This window comes from Octodon degus, unplaced genomic scaffold (assembly GCF_000260255.1).
Source record: "Octodon degus isolate 3935 unplaced genomic scaffold, OctDeg1.0 scaffold00058, whole genome shotgun sequence".
Taxonomy (NCBI): domain Eukaryota; kingdom Metazoa; phylum Chordata; class Mammalia; order Rodentia; family Octodontidae; genus Octodon; species Octodon degus.
The window spans coordinates 967,880-989,569 of record NW_004524634.1 but is presented as its reverse complement, the minus strand read 5'-3'; the positions used below and the strand labels follow the sequence as shown (position 1 = coordinate 989,569).

The 21,690-nt window shown below is 37.7% G+C and overlaps 1 protein-coding gene and 1 pseudogene across 1 annotated transcript in view; both read right to left on the bottom strand.

Moving 5' to 3' along the window:
• The window catches only part of Gmcl1 (germ cell-less, spermatogenesis associated 1), a 47,050-nt gene that overhangs the window by 21,399 nt on the left and 3,961 nt on the right, over positions 1 to 21,690 (bottom strand). Inside the window, exons 2-8 of the mRNA XM_004634044.2 lie at positions 18,237 to 18,360; positions 15,639 to 15,735; positions 14,571 to 14,668; positions 12,323 to 12,435; positions 11,563 to 11,628; positions 6,469 to 6,553; positions 4,844 to 4,934 (exon numbers count right to left, since the gene is read on the bottom strand). Coding sequence (XP_004634101.1) covers positions 4,844 to 4,934; positions 6,469 to 6,553; positions 11,563 to 11,628; positions 12,323 to 12,435; positions 14,571 to 14,668; positions 15,639 to 15,735; positions 18,237 to 18,360 — 674 coding nt within the window. The remainder of the gene's footprint in view (positions 1 to 4,843; positions 4,935 to 6,468; positions 6,554 to 11,562; positions 11,629 to 12,322; positions 12,436 to 14,570; positions 14,669 to 15,638; positions 15,736 to 18,236; positions 18,361 to 21,690) is intronic.
• On the bottom strand, positions 8,532 to 9,807 carry LOC105742538 (annotated as a pseudogene).

Below are 21,690 nucleotides of genomic sequence, written 5' to 3'. Positions count from 1 at the left end.
AGTTGTGGGGATCGAACCACAGCAACCTGAGCCTGACTGCTTTGTTGAAGCAGCCACTTAAAGAACTGAGCTAAGGGGCAGGCCCCCTTTTTAAAATTTTTTTTTTTCCGATCACTACATTTTAGATCATGCCGTGTGAAATGAGTTCTTAATTTTCTTTTCTTTTTATGGATTCAGCAGAGTCTACAGGGTCTTACTACACAGCTTGGACTTGTACTGATCCTCCTGTTTTCAGCCTCCCAAGTGCTGGATTACAGCACACACCACCATGCTGTCTCAATCTCAGTGTGCCCCAGAGGTGGGACCAGCACAACATGTTGGGGATTCAACCCAGTCCCTGCACCTTCCTAAGAAGGCACTTTATTCCACTGAGCTATCTAGGTGGCCCAAAACAAGAGCTTTCTATGAAGTTGAAAGTTCTCTACACCAAAATACTTTTTTTTTTTTTTAACTGAAAATGATAAAAACACCTTAGGTAAAGAAACTTTTGTAATTTTTTAAAATTTTATTTTATTTCATGTTTTTTACTTTTGTAATTCTATCTTACATGTTTTGGCATTTCTCTGGCATCTGCTAAAAGTCAAGGAAAGAACACGAGTATATTCATATTAAAAAGCAGTTAAAAAAAAAAAAGCAGTTAAGTCTTATTTCAAGCATGTGGCTGGATTTATGTTTCTTTCTAGTATGGGGGAATGAACCCAGATACTTCACACTGAGATACATCAGCTTCCACCCCCTACTCTTTTTTTTCTTGAGGCAGGATCTCACTAAATCAGTAGTCCAGGCTGGGGTACACTTGTGATCCTCCTGCCTTTACCTTTCAGAGTACAAGGATTATTAGGTGTATGCCACCATGCCTGGCCAACTTTTTAAAAAAAACATAACTGTTCTAGTTCACAGGTTGAAGTAAATGTGTCACTTTTCTTTAATCCTAGTTCCTCAGGAGGCTAAAGCAGGAAGATGACAAATTTAAGCTCAATCTGGACAATTTAGTGAGACTCCAACTAAAAAAGGATTCTTTTTTTTGGGCTGGCTCACGCTGCCTTAAGGGCGGGTCTGGTATGGCATGTGGTGCTGGGGATCGAACCCGAGTCCCTTACCCCTGACTGTTTTTTTTTTTTTTTTTTTGGTACTGGGGATTAAACTCATCCTGACTGATTTTGCTCAGGAAGACGCTTTAAACAACTGAACTAACCTGCCAGGCCCCTAAAAAAGAAAAAGAAATGGAGATACAGGTCAGTGGTAGCATCTTTGAGTTCAATCCCCAGTACTGCCAGAAAAATAGCCAATCTGTAAATTACATGGGGGCATATATGAGAATATCATTATGTTCTTTCTTGGTTGAGACAGTCTTGTTCAGTGTAGCTCTGAACGCAGAGTGATTCTGCTGCCTCAGACTCCAAGTGTTGGGATCACAGGTGTGCACTACCACACTCGGCCAAGAATACCATTATGTCCTTAAAGGTGCTCTGCCACATGAGTAAATTACAACATTCTAATTCTAGACAATCTTAGTGAAATCGCAATCCCATGGAGCCTTTTCTTTAAGACTGTAGAGGAACTGGTCCATTTGTTTCTGTAAGAATTTGTGAAATCCAAAAAGGTTGTTTTAAAATATCCTGCTGGCAACATGTAGTTATACTAATTATATTACTCAAATTCAGTATCAATCTTCAAGTACAATTGTGTAGAAATTTTTCTGTTGCTATTATTTCTTTTTAAACTGATCCTTATAGATCTGAAAACTTTAAAAAAGATATACCAATGTGTAACAGGTGATGGGATTACAACTGATATTTTTCTACTATATCCTAAGTATGCATCAGCTTTGAGACTTTACAGCTGTTTGAAATGACTCTATAGTCCTTAGAAAAACACAAGCATTAGATATGCACTTTGCTTTATGCAATAACTGACTCCCAGAAGAGTTATCTTAAACTGTACACCGTTACACACTGAGGCTAGGAAGAAGATCCTAGAGTCAGAAAACCAGAAAGGAACCACAGCTTCCCAGTGGCTCTGTCACTTCAGCTAGAGACTAGTTTCTCTCTGCCTGGCCCATTTGCAGCACAAAAGGGCATAAGGTTATGGTCGCCACCTACTCAACATCTGCTGTCCCTTCCTTTTTTTTTTTTTTCACACTCCTTCATCCTTATCACCTTCAGATTTCTGTTTTTTGAATTTTCTCCTCACTTTTCTCATCTATCATTTTCTAATCTTTAATTGCCATAATGTAACATAAACCTAGTACTTGTCCTTCAGGTAAATCAAGTTAAGATTTTATTATATAGCCCCTTCTCACATTTTTAGTTCATAAGTTTGAATTTTAAAAAATCTGGCTCTTAGCTAGGAAATCTGACTACATAAAGCAATTTCAAAAAATTAAACACAACACTAACTTTTTTTTTTTTTAAACTGTTTTCTTTTTTTGACACCAGGAATTGAGCTAAGGCCCTAGTGCTTGCCAGGCAGCAGGTGCTGCGCCACTAAGCTACATCCCTGGTCCACACAACACTAAATTTTAAAACTCAGAACTTCTATTCATCAAAGGACACTGAGTAAATGGATAACCTATAGGTCAAAAGATAAGGGCAAAACACATTCATGACTGAGGATTGGTTCAGAGAGTATATAAAGAACACATACAAACCATTAACACAAATCTGCTTTATTGGGGGGAATGTACCAGGAATTGAACTAAGAACCTCAAACTAGCCAGGTGCTTATGCCACTGAGCTAAACCTGACTCCAAAAGTCTCCGTTTTTTTTTTTTTTTTTTGAGAAAAAATCTCACTACATAGTTCAGGCTGGCCTTGAACTCACAATGACCCTCCTGCTTCAGTCTCCTGAGTACTGGGATTTTAGGTGTGCACCACCACACCAGGCTCAAATCTGCTATTAAAATAGGAAAAATGTTCAAGCACACATTTCATAGAAGAGGAAACGTGATCAATAAACATATAAGGGCCATTCAATTTCTAAATTGTTGAGATAAAAATTAAACCACAATGTGAGGCTCAAATAATAATGACCTAGGCTTGCTCCAAGGGGTTCACCATGGACATCTCTTCCCAGCTGTCATGCTGGTAGCCTGACACACTGAATGAGGCTGAACTTTTTTTTGTTTGTTTGTTTGTTTTGGTGCCGGGATGGAACTTGGGACATATACTTGCGAAGCAGGCACTTATGCTACTGAGCTATCTCCCCGGCCCCACACGACGACTTTGCACCGAGGAAAATGGTACAAATCAAGGATTGTTTTCTTCAGAGTTAGCTTATTCATGCACTACACAATGTATGCAGTAACACTTTTTGTTTAAAACAAAATAATAAACATAAAATTCAAGATAGTTGTTATGGAAAGTAAGAGGGATTCAACAGGAGAGAAACATCTGTGCAGAGGAAAATTATGAAGTGAAGATTAGTTCATGCAAGTTCAATATATTAATGAAAAATTTAAAAAGAAGATAGTCATGCATGAACAAAAAATGACAGTAATCAAAGAAAGTCATGAACTTAGGGTTATGATTCAGTCATTTCTTGTATCTGGGGGCCACTAAAAGTTTTTTCCAGGCTAGGCCTGCTGGCACACATCTGTAATCTCAGCACTTAGGAGGCTGAGGTAGGAGGATCACTGCAAGTTTGAGACCAGCCTGGCCAACAAAGTGAACTCAAGGCCAGCTTGAACTGCATGGTGAGACTCTTTAAAAAAAAAAAAACCAAAACACAAATTTTTCCAAATTAGTTGCATACGTCTTTCTACCCAGGTGAGATCTTACAACAGTTGATCTTAACGAATTTTAGATCCGTCTCTGTCTAGAGACAGAATCTAATGAACGATACTGAAGCTTCCCTTGCCCCTGAAACACGCAAGCAACACATAGTATATATTAGATTTTGCATCTACTTTCGGGGACCACTGCACACAGAGCCCTGTCTATAGGCCCCCATGCCGAGAGTTTTTGCCTAATCGGGTTTGCCAGGGAAATTGTGCAATGTACTGAAACAAAAGTAATCATTAAGAACTATCAGTACAAAAATGGAAGAAACAATAATTTTAGGGCATCATGATATATGGTGACAGTTCAAAGACTAACAATTCAGGGGGCTGGGGAGTTAGCTCAGTAGAACAGGCGCTTGCCTGGCAAGTGCAATGTCCTGAGTTCAAAAAAGAAACAAACAAAAAAAAACTTCTTTGGGGTTGGGGAGATGGCTCCGTAGAATAAGTGCTTCCCCGGCAAGCACAAGGGCCTGCATTCAACCCTCAGTTCTGCAAAAAAACAAAAACAAATAAACAAAAAGACTAACAACTCATGATAATAGCAAAGGCATTTTTCTTATTTAGCCTCAATTTTCACACTGTAAAAGAGAAGCTGAATTGGATAATTGTAAGAATTCTCTCCAGATCTAAAAGCCAGTCTGTAACCAAGTTAGGACTTGATTTTATTTGCACATGTTTGCAGTATACAATGGTTATATTCACTGTAAGAAACCAGTACATGTATATAACATATTTCAGTTTTTTTTCCCTCCACTCCTCATTTTATTTTTCCAGCATCAGATTCATTTATTTTATAAGACCATATAGTTAATTATCATATATACAGACTAATAGGCCAAATAACATATAAAACATGTAAGACAACTGTACTAAGTCAAAGTACACTTTTAGCTACATTGTCTGTGTTTTATTACATTTTCTCTCACCCTCCCCCTTTCTCCTTTCCTCCTTCCCTCCCTCTCACTTCTCTCTCTCTCTCTCTCTCTCTCTCTCTCTCTGAACCTGATTCTAACAAATTTCGTTTACAAAAGGACAAGTTCTCAATAAAAATTTCAGGCATACCCTTTTTTCGCTTAGAAAACCAGACATCTGTTTCTGTCAAAAGCTGTTTTAAAGATCCATTCCAAGAAGGCACAAGTTGAAGGAACATCCACTATGTTAAAAACAGTAAGAAGGAAATTACAAGACTTCATCATTTTATATTTCAAATTGCTTCTATCTTTAAACACAATACTTGAAAAAGTTTTAATTTCCATTTAACAAGCAACTGAAAGAAAAAAGTGGCACTATTATAAAATATGCTAACATTTAAGTTCATCACGGTATTAATCACATATAGTCAAAAAATAAAAACTGGATCTGTATAAGAAGTCAATCCATTCCTGGTACACACACAAAAAAAGTCAATCCTTGAAAAGTATGCAGTCACAAACACACCTTAGATTATTATATTAAAAGGTAAAGCTTTATAATATACCACATTAGTGACTATATACTATTTTGTATGCAATACTCCATGCCAGAAACAAAAGGCTAAAGGCAAAATTATACAGCAGGTAAAAACCATTGGAGCAGGTCTCATAAAATCTGTCCTCTGCCTCAAGCCTATTAATTTTTTTTTGGTATTTTTAGGGAAGGGTCTACAGGGTCTCACCACTAGATCGGACTCGTAGTAATTACAGATGCGCACCACCACGCCGTCTCAATTGCTGTCTTAAGGCAGATTCATATGACACTGAGCTATCTCCCCTGCCCAGTAATTCTTTATCATCCATCTTTTATTTTGTTTTTTAAATTACTCCTATTTTAAGTTTTTCATATAAGAAAAATCATGTAGTATTTAATCATCCCTGATTTTAGCATTATACCCTCAAAGTACCTCCACTTTCCTGCATATGACTTAAATTTACCCTTTGTGGCTGAATTGTATTCCATTATATATAAATATCATGTTTTTTTTACAATTCAATTATCTGTTGTTAGCCATACAGATGTTACCAAGAGTGCTGGGATTATAGGTGTGCCACCATGCCCAGTTCTGGGCAAGTACAGCATGACAACGCACACGGGGCCAGGGATCAAATTCGGGTCCTTGTGCTTGCCTGGTAGGTGCTTATGCCTTTCAGCTATGTCCCCAGCCCCAAACCTTTGCAATTTAAACAATGCTTGCTACTGAAAAAATTTTGAGAAAAAACAGATGAGCATTCCTAAGATAGAAAAGTACAAAGGCAAAGTAAAATCATCCACAAATTCTTAAATATAACATTTTTGTAAATAATTCTGCAACTTAACATGGTTTGGTCTAGGACTTTTCAACTTTGTGATTCTGTGGAAAGCTGCTCAGACAACTATATGGTTTTTACTTTCAATATGGTTCAACAAATTACATAAGATGTGACATTCTAGTAGGGTTTGTGTTAAATTATTTTGCCGAACTTTAGCTAATGTAAGTGCTCAGGCTGGTGAGGCTAAATTATCATGTTCAGGAGTTTAGGTATATTAACTGATATTTTCAACTTAAGGGTTTATTGGGATATAACCCAATCATAAGTTAAGGAGCATCTATAACTCTACCTTTTCTTACATAATAATCACCCCTTACCCCTGGACACTACTAGCTGTTTCCAGTTTTTCACTATAACGAGCAATGCCGCGGTAGTACTCCTGTGCACTTCATACGTCAATACCTTTTTTAGAGCTGTGTACACATCCATTTCCACTTGCATCACAAATAAGTTAGATGAACCAATGAGCTGTTTCATGACGTTTATGCTGGAAAAAGTAAAACAGAAGAGTGAGCCTGTTTTCTTGAATAGGCTCTCAAGAACTCTGATGACACAAGATACTTTATCAAATGAAAATGTGGAATTAAAACTGACAGCAGTTTTTTGTATAAGGCAGTGAGTCTTAGTTATTAATATGCTGGAAATTATCAATATTTTTAATTCAGAAAGTGTGGTGTGGGGCTGAGGAGATAGCTCAGTGGTCTAAGCACCTGCCTGGCAAGTGCAAAGACCCAGGTTTGTTCCCAGTGCTGCATGCTATGCTGGCCCTTAAACTGGGCTTGGTGGTGCACACCTGTAATCCCAGCACTCGGAAGGCTGAGACAGGAGGATCACTATGAGTCTGAACTGTATAGCGAGACCTTGTACCAAACAAATAAAGATTAAAAAATATTTTTAAAGAAAGTGTGGCATGAAAGGTCTGTTTTCATGCTGATAGGGAAATGATGTGCTCTGATCTACTGACCTAATTACAGCCAAGATTGCAATAATGTAACCTGCACTATGCAGCGTAAGTGGCAGCCTTCTGTGACCCACCTTGTGTACACTATGTTGAAACAAGAACAAAAAATCCTCAAAAACAAAAACAAAAGGGGGCTGGGGAGATAGCTGAATAGAATAAGCGCTTTCTTGGCAAGTGCAAGAACCTGAGTTCAATCCCTAGTTCTGCAAAAACAAACAAAAAATCCCACAAGACATGTCAAAATTCATTAAAAGTTTTATCTTTAAAGTACTAGGTGCTCAATTCAGCACATATGCTAAAGTAATCTTTCATCTCAAGTTTAAAAGGACTGATTAGTTATAAATAATAAATATTGTTTTTATTACTATTAGAGAGTAAGAATGAGAAATGTATTTTAGCTTGGTCTGGAAATACCATTAGGTTTTTTTTTCCTTAATGCCATTTTAAAAAGAGCTTCTAGTTTTTTTGTTTGGGGTGTGTGTGTGTGTCCCAATGCTGGGGATTGAATCCAGGGCTGGCCTTCACATTAATCTACACCCTCAACCCTTTAAAATTTTTGTTTTAAGGGGCCGGGGAGATGGCTCAGTGGAATAAGCACTTCCCTGGCAAGTGCAAGGGTCTGAGTTCAATCCCTGGTTCCGAAAAAAAAAAAAATTTGTTTTAAAATTTTAACTCAGGTCAACGACTTTTGTGGATAACCCACCACTATTGTGGACTGCTGGACTGTGTTGGATTGCTTTGCTGAATTCACGCACCTACAGTATTCAGATGCCAATGGAATACCTATTTCTGTCAGGACTGATCAAAAAAGGGGATACAAAGGAAAGACCATTTTGTATCTGTATACGCAGAATAGTTAGGATAGATACATAGCTACTTTCGCTTAATTCAATGAGAAGAAAGATTTGTACTAATAGTGTTTGGACAGGATAGTCTGTCTGCATCTTGTACTACAGATAACCGCTAAAAGGACAAAAATGTACAATGTATTAATTATTGAAACTGTCCTATTAATCAGTTTAGTTTTTGTTTTTTTGGTGGAACTGGGGATTGAACTCAGGCCTTGTGCTTGCCAGGGAAGCGCTTATTCCACTGAGCCATCTTTCCAGCCCCTTATCAATCAGTTCTGAAACTGTCTCATTGATACTTGTTTCTCAGTAAAATAAAATTTAAAAAAATTCGGAAAAAAAATAAAACAAAATTTGAGACAAGGTTTCATTAAGTTGCTTCAGCTGGGCTGAACTCTGGATCTCCTGGCCTCAGCCTCCCAGTAGTTAGGGTTATATATATGTAAAAGTTCTGAATTTTTTTTTTTTAAACTGGTACACATTGGTCACACCTATATTTCAAGTTTGGAAATGCATATATGCAAGCAGCAATACAAAAGTATTCATGAAGAATGCATAATCTCTGAAAATTATGAAAACATCCCTGCTACCAATACATTTCTAAATACAAAACTATTGTATTTGTTAACTTCTGTGTAGCGAGAGAAGTTCATTTCCAAAACAGATAAAATTCAGTCTTTAGGTGTGACTGGTATGAATGACTTTTTTTTTTTTTTCCTTTTTAAATTTCTTAGTTGTTTGGGATCCTTAAGCATGCACAAAGCTTTGAACAGAGGGTCTGCCGAGGAACCAGGTGTCTCCAGGCGTCCAGTTAGGCCAGAGCTGGGAAGGCCTCCGGGTCATCCACGTCCGCGGCAGAAGTACTTAACTTGGCAGTCCTGCTGCCGCGGTTCACACGCCCCCACGCCCACGTCCACCTCACCCTCCCCTACCACCCTGTCCGGGGCGGCCGAGGTCTTCAAGGTTGATCTCCAGCTGAGACGTGCTATCATTTGCGGGTTTCCGGCCGTGATGGTCCATCACGGAGTCTTCAGCGTGAGCCTCTTCACTCTGATTTATGAAGAACAAATCCCTTCTTCCACTGTCCATCAGCACCTTCATCTGGTTTCCGGATATTAAATTCTACTTTCGCCCTGTCTTTGTTTTGGATCACCTCCCACCATCCAAAGTCATCTCTTTTGGGCCTTCTTCCTTAACCTCCTCGACTTCGTTCTCTTTATTTTCAGTGTCTGCCACAGGGTGCTCTTTACCTTCAGGTGTTTCCTCAGTCACATTCACATTCAGTCAGTTAATTCGTCTTTGACAGTTCCCCAGTTGTGAGATCCGCTACCTCCTCGTTTGTCCTCGTGCTTCAGGTCACTGTAATGTGAAAAAGAAGATCTATCGCTTCCACTATGCCTGTCAAGTTCACGCTTGCCAGGACCATCAAAGCCATCTCCTCTGTTCACGCCACGGCCACGGCCACCTTGCCCTCTGCCACGGCCACCACGCCCTCCAATAGGCCAGGCAGTAATGGGTCTATCAACTGCAAATTCTCCTCCTTCACCCTTTTCTTCAGGTGGTTTTGCAAATCTTCTTTCATGTGGTGGTTGCCGTTCTGGTCTCCTATCGATTATTTTCCCTTGCCCCTGAAGTTGACGATCAGGTCTTCTTCCAACGCATCTTATTGCTTCTTCTGAAGCGCCACTGGCGGCTGTGCTGCCTCTTTCGTGTCCGCCGCGCCGGCGCTGGGCGTCAGCGGGTTCTTCCGGTCCTTCTGGGCTCCTTGCGCAGCTGTATGCCCGCCGCGGTGGAGTTGGTGTCCCTGCTGGCTTCTTTTTTCTTGTTCTCCGCTGCCTTCAGCACCTCGAAGGTGTCCGATTTGTCGTCAAATAACTTGCCGAATCGGTTGGTGACCGCGCAGCCGAAGCCTTCCTGTAGGTGCCCAGGCATGATGGTGGCTCCGCAGCACATTCCTCCACGGATTGCAGCGGGCCGCGCAGAGCCAAGAGCGCCTGCTTCAGCTCTTCCCACAAGATCGAACTTCTGAATTTTTAAGGTGACTCTCCAAGTATCAGTTTTTCCAGTGCTGGGGATTGAACCTGACTGAGGTCATCCCACTGTGCTATATCTCTAGCACCATTTTTCAATTTTGAGACTAGGACTCACTAAATTACTGAATTGTCCAGGGAAGGCTTGGACTTCCAATTATGCCTCAGCCTAAATTCCCTTTGAAAAAGCTCAATGGGAAATTATGGCCAGTATGGTGGTGCATACTTCAACGTCAGCATTCTAGAGTCTGAAGCAGGAGAATCACAGTTTTACCTCAACATGGGCAACTAAGATTAGGGGTTGTAGCTCCACGCAAAGGCTCTCACTTCAATTCCTTTTTTTTTTTTGGTACCAGTGATCGAACTTATGACATTGTGCTTGCCAGGCAGATGCTGTGCAACTGCACTACAGCCCTAGCCCCTCGGTTCAGTTCCTAAGGTTGCTGCTACCATCCCCCCCAAAAAAAAGTTATGAATGAGAAGGAACAAGTGTTACTTTCAAATCAAACATAATGCAGGGATTTGTTTATGTCTTGACATCATTAGTTGATGAATACTTCTCAAACTATTACAGTATCTCTTTTTATTTTCTTTTTTTTGCGGTACTGGGGATCAAACCCAGGACCTTGCGCTTGCCAGGCAGGCACTTATACTACTGAGCTATCTCCCCGGCCCACTAATATAGTATCTCTTAAGACAGACAAATGAAAAGAATCCAAAAATCCACAATGTAATCTAACCATCGAAACCAACAAACAAAAAAAGCCAGGTGTTGTGTTATACACATAATCCCAGCACTCTGGGGGGCTGAGGCAGGAGGACTGCTATGAGTTTAAGGCCAGCCACGGCTACATAGTCAGCAAGGCCAGCCTGAACTGCACAGCAAGACCCAGTCTCAACAAAGCAAAACAAAACAAAAACTTATAAATTGTATTTTATATTGAGAATTAAAATAAATCTGGATGTTACTGCATAATGTATTTAAACATAAAAATGCATACCTCTCTCATATCCTTCTCACTTCTCCTGCCTCAGACTCCAGAATGCTGGGATTAAGGTATGCACCACCATACTGGCCATAATTTCCCACTGAGCTTTTGCAAAGGTGAGAAGGATATGAGAAGTGAGAAACTGACATCTCAAGAAGCAATGTAAGTTAAATTTTTGGCTTTATGCATTCCCTTCAAAATGCCACATACTCCCAATGTTTGTACCCTGAAGTTTTCAAAAGTTCTTTCATTTCTACTCTGAGTTTCTCAGATCTATCTCAAAACACCTCAGTTTCATTACTCCAAAAGTTCCTTGACAGCAGAAAGCCTGTCACACTCACCTCTGTAACCTTTATAATCCTGAATAAAGTCTCTTTAAATGTTAGGCTAAGAGCCCAGCAGAAGTGAGGCAGCACTAGAAACTTAAGTCTTATGACAGCAATATTTTTCTGTAAAAACTGATTAAAACAATAGTTATATTTTACTATTTACAACAAAACACTTGTGCTGCATTTCTTCAGTTTATGGATATAGTCACAGTATCTTTTTTTTTTGTATCTTTCATTAACTGTGTACTTTTAATGTTCTACAAAAATAACATATATTTTAACAAATGAAAAATATTAACTTACAATAATTAATTACAAAGTTATTTAAAATTCAAATACCTGAGCTCTTTAAAAAGTTCAACATTCTGATGAGTCATCAAATTGTTTAGAAGCCATTCAAGGCACCTGAAATTAAAACACATAATTATTACATTACCTATTACGTAGTTTCAATTTATTAATAAAAATATGGCATTAATCTGGCTAGGACATGCTCAAAAATTTTAGCATAATAATCTGAAATTTAGTATTTTTTGTCAGTAGTTATTAAGAGGCTATTCCTTTTATATTAATAAGATAATTTCTAGAAACCATCATTCAACTTTGGGTTAAATAGTTTATAAAGGGGCTTAGATATTTCTACATTTAAAATCTAAAAATAGGTTCATTACTTAATAGATTAAAAGTTGCCAGTAGTGACAGAGATACATTGCCTATTTATACCTACTTTTTTTCATACTGGGAATTGAACCTAGAGTCTTCATGCTGAGCTGTATCCCAGCCTTTTTAAATTTTTTAAATAGAGATAGGATCTCAATAAGTGGTTGCATTGCCCAGGCTGGGCTCAGACTTGCAACTCTCTTGCCTCAGCCTCCCAGAGTTCTGGGATTACAGGTGTACATCACACCTACAAAAAACAATTGCTGAGTAATTAATTAGTCCAAAATCAAAAAGGGGCTTTTTAAATAATAAAATTACATCCCCCTATTCTATTTTCTCCTAATTCTTTTTTTCTTATAGCTATACATACTCTTAAGAAACCAAAGCAACCAAATTCCTAGAAGTGGCATGGGAAGAAAAATAAGAAAGGGTAACTCACTTTTTCTTTACAGAATCTAATCCATAGGTCCCTGCTGATGTGTAATAGCCACATACAGTTTTCACATTAATTGTTTCCTTCATTGTCTCACCACATTGTTGTATTAAACCATCCTGTAAATATAAATAAGCACTGGAAAGGCCCATTTCATTTGGGAAAAATTAGCTCTGATATGTGATTTTACATATTAAAAAGGAAAACAAGGAAGAAAGAAAACAGTGCAGCAAGTCTAGGTTTTTTTTTTTAAATAAATCCAGTAAAAATATGGGAAAAAATCCAGCAAGTATTCAACTAAATACTTATAATTGGAAAATGGACTTTTTTGTGGAGTATGAATATTACTGTTCTCTTTGCTTTCTCTTTTTCTCACCTCTGGGACTTGTGCAAATTTCTCAGGCAGCATTCTGTGATCAATTAATCAAGTGATGAGTTTCCCAAATGACATGAATTAGCACTATCAGTAGGAGAAGCCCCTGAAGCAAGTACATTAGAGTTCTGAACAACTTACTATTTTTTTCTGGTACCAGGAATCAAACTTGGGCCTTTGCGCTTGCAGGGCGCTTATGCCACTGAGCTCTATCTCCAGCCCAACAAATTAATTTTAATCTAAATTGATTCTGTAAGTTTCAAATGAACTATGTTTTGTATGAAAGAATATTCTCACTTTTCATTGGAATTTCTGAAATACATTCATCATACAAGTACATTAAGTTAGTGAATTATAAAAATAAGGCAGAAACCAGATATAGAATGTTAGGGGCCGGGGAGATGGCTCAGTGGAATAAGCGCTTCCCTGGCAAGCACAAGGGCCTGAGTTCGATCCCTGGTTCCGAAAAAAAAAAAAAAGAAAAACAGATATAGAATGTTAAAACCAAAGAACCCAAGTTAGAAAATAAAATATACCTATTTGAAATTAAATATTGAAAGGATCAAAATATTTTAAAAATCAAAATCTTAACAAGGATATTTGGCAATCTATTAATTAGTACTTAAAATAAGTCACTATATAAATGCTGATAAAAGGAAAATGCTGATTAAAATAACACACTGACTCACTTGGCTTTTGAACTTACCTGGAAGCCATTCTAGAGTCTCTCTTTTTTTTTTTTTTTTTTTTTTGGTGGTACTGGGGATTGAACTCAGGACCTTGCATTTGCCAGGGAAGCACTTATTCTACTGAGCTGTCTCCCCAGCCCCATGGAAGCCATTCTAGAGTCCTCCCATTTTCTCTTTCACATTTCCTCACTCACCAGATCCAGCAAGTTAGCCTTTTTTAATTTCTTAGGTATCTACTACTTATCCATGTTTATTTATACTACTTTACTTATTTGAAATATTAACTAAATGAGACCTCATTTGGACTACAGCAATAGTTTCTGGTCTCTAATCCTGTACTCATCTTTCTTTCAATTTATTGTGTATATGTTGATCATGAAGTTTTCTTTCTAAAACACAGGTTTGACTTTTCTGTGATTAAAATCATCTAATGCTATTTGTATATAAAGGCTAAACTCTGCAGTGTATAGAGCAGTGGCAGTGAACACACAGCATGCATGCCACAGCAGGTGTCAGTATCACCGTAAGCTCTAAGAGATCTGCCATCACTGGTATAGAGGAACTTCATGATCTGCTTTCTGCCCCCCCATATATAACACTGTTTACGTAGAACATTATCATACATATCATATTAGATAGCCCTTACTTTACCTTTGGGTTTTACAGAGACTCTCCCAGATTCAGGAAGTACATCTTAATTTACTTTTGGTTCTCTAGGCCTAGTCTGACAAACTACTTAATACATTTTTGTTAAATGAATGAATCTGTCACTCTATTAGTAGAGTAAAATACACACCTAGAGAGCACACAAAGTTATTTCATAATTAGGAAAAAGTTTACATAGTTGCATTTGATTTTTTTTTGAACTTGTGAACTAAATTAGTAATCATAAACTACCTAATAGTCAAGATCAATAATTAACAGAAATTTATAAGCGCACGTGAGTAAATATTTTCTACATTAGTCATACTAGGCTACACAGAAACAGTTTGGACTCATTGTATTCAGACATCATGATCCCCTCAGTAATAAATTAGTTTTTGTTAAGCATTTAAAATGATTTATAAAAAACAGTATTTATGCATTCCCCTTTTATTTTAAAAATTACAAAAGCTAAGCTTTATTTTTGTTTTTTGGAAGAGATACTAACAAAGATACTGCTGCTATCTTTTGTGAATAATGTGGTACTTACCAACTGCAACATACAAGCTGCTGCCAAAATAGCAGTGACTCGACTGGGCTTTATTAGGACGTCGTCACGATACAGTGACCCAAAAGCAACTTGCAGTGCTGCAAGCAACATACACAGGCAGAGTGAAATAACAATTACACAGATACGATACTGCAAAAACAATAATTGTTTTCACACATTTGTTTAAATCTGGTATGTACACAAAAGGATAAGAGAAATGTCACTACCGAAATGGTAGTAATGCTTACTGATTGATGGTGTTAACGTAAGCAAAATGTTGTAAATTTCTCTTTATTCTAACAAATCTAGGTGCACTCTTCTACCATCAAATCTTGGCAGTAGTTAGGATTAGAACTCACACACCCCTAGAAAAAGTTTTAAAAGAGAACCCCAAGTAAAGCAATCATTAAATTCAAGTATACAGACTCAAAGATACACAGAATTCTGCTGTTTGGTGCTTTGCCCCTGGGGAACGCAGTAAGGGAGCAACGGCGTATACAGCTACAGGCCTGCCTGCACCACACCCGCAGCAGCCCCCCTCCTCGGCCCTGCTCCCCCAGCCCCGGCCATGCAGCCGTCTAAGCCTGGCCATCTCCTCCACCGCCCAACAGTGCCCCTCATGTTCTGCAAAGCCTCAAGTTTTCCCTTTGTGCGGCGGACACTGCACCTCTACAATGAGGGGAGAAGAAGGACCAAGTCCTATAATTCCTCTAAGCCTCAGTAATTTAAAATAACATCAGTTGCATGGCTCATCCCTTTTTATTTAGGAAAGATTAATTTTTTAAAACATCACATAATTTTAATAAGTAATACTTTTCCTTCCTCCTATAACCACATTCTGGGCAGACATCTACAAAGATAAGTAAATAGATTGATGAAGCCCGTATGAGTAAAGAATAGGATGATGAATAGAACTAATAAACTTAGGTGTAAATAAATATAAAATTATCACTTTCAGGTGTTAAATGGAGTTTTATCCCTCCTAGCCAATGAGGTTAGACAAAAATGTTCTACCTAAATAATAAAAAGGATGGTTTTTATAATATTTCCATAAAAGGAGGTAAGTACCTTCTATATCAATATTCTGGTCAGGAATCTCCAATTCAATAATATTCATGCTGGATTCTTTCCAAGAACCACTGAACATACTAGAGAAGTAGCCTGACTTTAAAAAAAAAAAAAAAAAAAATCAATGATTATCCACTACTTTGTCTTCCAAGTTATTTTTCTTTCATTTCCAACTCTAAGAAACTATTCTATCAAAACTAATTCACCATATTATTTCAAGAGACTATGAATTGTTAAATATATATATATGAAAAGAAATTAAGACAAGTTTATTAGGTGTATCAAAATATACATTTAGTTTAGTATTGTTTTAACAAAAAATAAAGCAAATTCTATTACTATTTGAATTCTCCCATTACTATTTGAACCTGTGTTTTAATTAAACAATTTCTGAGTATACTATCTATAGGTTTTGCTTCTCAATGAAATACTAAATTCAAATTTAGATATTATGTTACGTATGTATGTATCTCTTACAAACATGCAACAACACACAAAGTGGGTACACAATGATGTATTGAGGTGGAGGGAAGAGGAACCAAAAGTCCTTATTATGCCTCAGAAAGGCTTCAGACCAGTCCCAAGTCACCACTAAAAGGATACTCCGCAAATCAATCAGGAGAAACTCTAATTTAGTTTTTCTAGTCAGAAATCACCTATAGCCAAACCACCCTGAAAGCAAACAATCTCAGGAGCTAAGCAGGGTCAGGCCTGTTTAGTATTTAGTACTTAGTTAGATAGGAGAAATATCCAGAATGGACTGGAATTTTAGGAAAGATATTAGATGATGGCTTTAGTTACTTCCTAGATAGTATCTCTTATAACTAGAGTTACAGTACTATAGAATGAATCAAATATTAACAAATCTATTAGGTGGGCATGGTGGCACACACCTGTAGTCCCAGCACACAGGAGGCCGAGGCAGGAGTCTGTACAAGTTCCATACAGATGCAATTTTTTTTCTATTTTTAACCCATGATTGGTTCCACCTATGGATATGAACCCATAGAGATGGATAGCGAACTGTACATAGAAGGCCCTAAAAACATGGGAGTAAACAAAGGCTGTATCTGTCCTTGGAAGGCTTATATTGTAGCATGTGTCTTGAACTAAAATCCTGTTTCCATGAGGGGTAAAGTGGTTGGTTTTTATTTTACTTTTTTTTGTGGCACTGGGTACAACGCAGGGGTGCTCTACCACCGAGCTACATCTTCAACTGTTTCCATTTTTTGTTCCGAGACAAGGACTTGCTCAATTGTCCAGGCTGGCCTCTAATTTGTGATACACCTGCCTCAGCCTTCCAAGTGGCTAGGGTGGTAAGCATTTGCCACTGTGCTCGGCAAGAGCTGAGTTTTAACAGACGCATTCTGACCCTTAAGTTAATAAAATTGAGAAACTTTTTCTGAGATTTAAAAGAAAGATATGGATCATATCCATAGGTTAATACCAATAATCTGATCTATTTTCTGGACTATACATATTCTTCAAGTCAAAGTAAACTGTTTAAAGAATAAAAAGATATTATGATTAAAATGAGAAAAAAATCCTTTTCAAATGTTTTTCCTGAAAAATCCTACATGATAAAGTCTTTTAAAATTTTATTTATTTATTTATGTGTGTGTGTGTGTGTGTGTGTGTGTGTGTGTGTATGTGGCCAGCTCAGCCCACCAGGGGGCATGGTTGGCTGGCATGTGGTGCTGGGGGATTGAACCGCGGTCCCTGTGCTTTGTTAAGCTTGTTCTAAGTAGGTGCTTTAGACCACTGAGCCATCCCACCAGCCTAAAGTCTTTTTTTTTTTTTGAGACCAGATCTCACTATGTAACCCAGGCTGGCCTCAAACTCACAGCCTCTTGAGTGCTGGGATTATAGGCATGTGCCACCATACCTGGTTTAGACTGTCTTAATTACATAGTTATTCTCAAACAATAGAAAAAAAACATACCCTTCACAGGACTAGAACTGTTTACTGTTTTATTCCCAGTTCTTAGAATAACGCCTAGCACATAAATGTGATGAGAATAAATGAATAAAATATTTGAACCACTAGAGCAAGAATTTTATTTTATTTTGAAAGTCTGAATCTTTTAAATGGGTAGCAAGGAAATAAATGTTCAGCACAAAGATTAAATAATAAACCAGCTGTTTTTGTCAATAGATTTGTGGTCTTTAACAGGATATTCTGGGAGAAAAGGAAAACTGTCACAAACCTTCCATTCACATTCAACTTCAACTATTAAGCAACACCTCAGATGAATTCATTCATTGTGAATAATCAGCAACAAAGAAATTTAAGTCTTAATTTTAAGGTTAAAACATTTTTCTCCCAACTTCCCTATTCCATTAATAGCACCCAAAAGAGTACCTTATTCAAGTAATGACAAAGAGGTAATTATGGGCTAGTATGACAAAAAAGTTCAAAATCTATTTTCTATCCAAACTGTTTTCACTAATAATATCTGCCTCTTTCTAATACAATAGACTTTTTATCAGATATATGCAGAAATTACTGTGAAAGGCAATGAGAAAGAACATGACTTAAGAGTTTTGAGGGGTTTTTTTTAGTAATTACTTGGTTAGTCAACAGAATAAAATACTTACTTGACATAAATATATTTTATGTAAGCTCCATTCTTCTCCTAAAGCACAAATCTTTATGTCACTATTTTCACCATTCAGAAACAATGTTTGATAAATATATTTGGATGTACTCTTTAATTTTTTCCTGTTAAAAGAAATACAAAAGTTACATATATAAAACTGAGTGTTTTTCTGATTTTGCATATTATAAATATTCTTTTTGTTCGGTTTCTACCAGAGTCAGCTTACACACTGTAAAAAGTGTAGGGATAGCTATAATCCCAGAACTTGGGAGGCTGAGGCAGAAGAATTGTTGTGAGTCTGAGACCAGTCTGGACAAAATGAGCTCAAGGCCAGCCTGAGTTACTTAGCAAGCCCTGTCTCAAAAAGACTAAATAAATAAATACGGATAGACATTCAAATTTACTCGTGCCTGGAGGATTACATGAGATCATCGTGGTTATTGCCAGGTTCTCAAATGAGAGATAAAAACATGGGAGCAACATGGGAAGATTTTATATACCTTTTATAAATTCATTTTTGAATTAATGTAATTACACATTCAATAAACTCATAAGTCAGCACGGTCGCTTTGCTTTGTTTTCTTTCTTAAAAACTAGCACTATGGAAAGTGTCAGTGTAACTATACACAATAATTACTATGTAAAATCATATTATTATGTAATCATTATATCTGCTATATATATAGCTAGAAAATAAGTAATTTTCTTCACTCAGGTAACTGTTAAAATAATTCACTTAATCTTATTTCAGTACCAAACTAAGCCAGTTAAAACTAGTTTTAGAAAAATTAACCCCCACCCCCAAGCAAATGGTTTGCAGTTTTAAAGGTTTTCAAAGCTATGCTCAAGAGAGAAGCATAGGAGGGGTCACCCAGAAGAGGGCCACTGTGGGTTCCAGACACCCCACTAAATTTTTTCCAGAGCAACATCACCTCTTATATCCATAAACCTATTGGATTTCTGCATAAGATATAATGGAAAGCAAGAATTCATTTAAAAAGTTTGGAAATCATGGAACAAGATGATTTAGTAAATAAGAAAAGGGTAGGCAGAAGCTGATCAATTTTGTAAATTTCTAACCTATTCTGACTTCCTTCTTGGTAGTTAAAAAAAACTTAAGTCTCTTTTTAGAGATGAAGTAGTAATTGTTTCTGATGGAGTCTGAAACCAGCGCATTTAATATCACTCCGCAACATGTTAAAAATAACAACACATATAATCTAGTTATGATTCAGCGTACCTATGGTCCCAGCCTCTTTGGAGATGGGGCAGGAAGATTGTTTAAGCTTAGAAGTTTGGGGCCAGCTTGGGCAACAAAGCAAGACCCTGTCTCAAAATTGAAAATAAATTAATAATAAACAGCACATACTTTGGTGCTGTACAGACCTCTGTTAGAGTCCCAGGTCCCCAAAGCTCAGTTTTCCTGGCTATAAAAGGGATATCAATAGTATTCTATTCATTCAGTTATTATGAAAAATAAATGAGACAATATAGTTTCTGGTTCTTGATAGCAAAACGAATAAATGTTTGCTTCTCACCTCTCCCCAAGTCACATTAAGGAATAAAAATATAAACAGAAATAAATGAAACAGCAAAAATGTAAGACTAGCGCCATCACCTGATGACAGAGACTTCAAGGGATACAGAAACAGAAAACACACCGGAATGAAAAAGAGCAGTGAAAAAGCCACGGCCCCAAATACAGATGCAGGTTAAGTTCATGTGCCCTTCAGCTCCTGGGGTCACAGGGAGATAAAAGGGGGAAGTGAACAGGAGGGCAGGAAACAAGGAAATTTCCTTCCTAACGGCCTGCCCCAGACGAAGCACAGACACTCAGGTAAAAGACCAAGGCTTTTCTACAAAGAAACAGAAGGAACCTACCACGAAAATCTAAGGCTTTAGTGTAGGGTTGATCCTTTAGAAAAAGGAATCCTCATTTTGGCATTTTAGGAGTCTATTCTATTACCTCCCAACACATTCACCCGAAGTAATGGTTTCCAAACTGTGTACACAACACTTGGAGAAGGTTGGCAATGTGGCTCTGTGAACACTTGCCTTGAATGTGCTGGGACTGGGATTCAATCCCTAGCAACACACACATAAACACTTGCAACACCACAGCAAACCACAGAGATATGTGGACTATTGTTTTGTTTTGCCTTTTTTGTTGTTGGTTTTAGACAAGGATTTGTTATGTAGTTCAGATTGGCCCTGAACTCACAAAGCAACCCAGGCTGGCTTCAAACACCCAGTGATCCTCCTGTCTCTGCCTCCAGAGTGCTGGGATTATAGGGTCATACCAAAATGCCTGGCACATGTGGATTATTTTAAATCTAAAAGATCTTTCACACAGTAGGGTGTGGTAGTGCATGTAGGATGCCTGTAATCTTACACACTGGGAGGCTGAGGCAGGAGGATTTCTTTGAATTTGAGGCCAGCTTAGGCTATACAGTAAATTCAAGACCAGCCTGAACTACTTAGCCAGATCTTGTCTCCAAAAAACAAAAAATCTTTCAGACAACATAATCTACTAACTTCAAATTGTTTGGACCTAACCGTGAGGTTATTTTTATCATTATTTTTATACAATGGGTATCATGAAAAAAATTTACTAGACACTAAGGGTTTGGGAATCTCTGTTCTAAAACAAAGTGCCACCCAACATAAGAAAAGGTAAGAGGGGTCACGACAGTTAGCTCAGTGGATTAAAGTGCCTGCTTAGGCAAGCTTCGGCAAGCACAGGACTGCAGCTGGACTGCCAGCACTACATGCCCGTGCTAGCACTGCTCCTAGGGTGGGCTGAGCCAGCCAGAGTCCGGGAGTGGTGGCACATGCCTGTAATCCCGGTGCTGGGGAGGCTAAGAGCAGGAGGATCACCACGAGTCCAAGCTGCGTAGTGAGACTCTGCAACAACCAAATACATTAAATAAATAAATAAATTTATATTTAGATATTATATACACAAATTGTCCCTTTTTTATTTTCATGAGAAAACATTTGAAGATGTAGTTCACTAACATAAATGAAAAAGATACAGGACAGAGAAAACAGTAGATTCAATCTTAGACATGGAATAAAAATAAATTTCAGGATAAGCACAAATCCAGATAGGAAAAGGAAGCTGGAAGACTCCTAGAGGAAGGTCCAGGATTTGGAGGAGATGTATTCTATCCAACTATCTATTTCAAAAGATAGAAAAGCCTGAAGATACAATGAAGAAATACTCTTTTGTCCACAGGGGAGAAACAAGAATCTCTAGCCAGGGATATAGCTCAGCAGCATAACCGCCTGCCTGGCAAGTGCAAAATCCTAAGTTTGATCCCTGGTACCAAAAAAAAAAAAAAAAAAAAAAAAAAAAAAAAAGAATCTCTAGACAATAAAAAGCAACACACACACAAAAAGTACCATACAAGTAAAATACAAGTGAAAATGAGCCAACCTGAAGCCCTTGG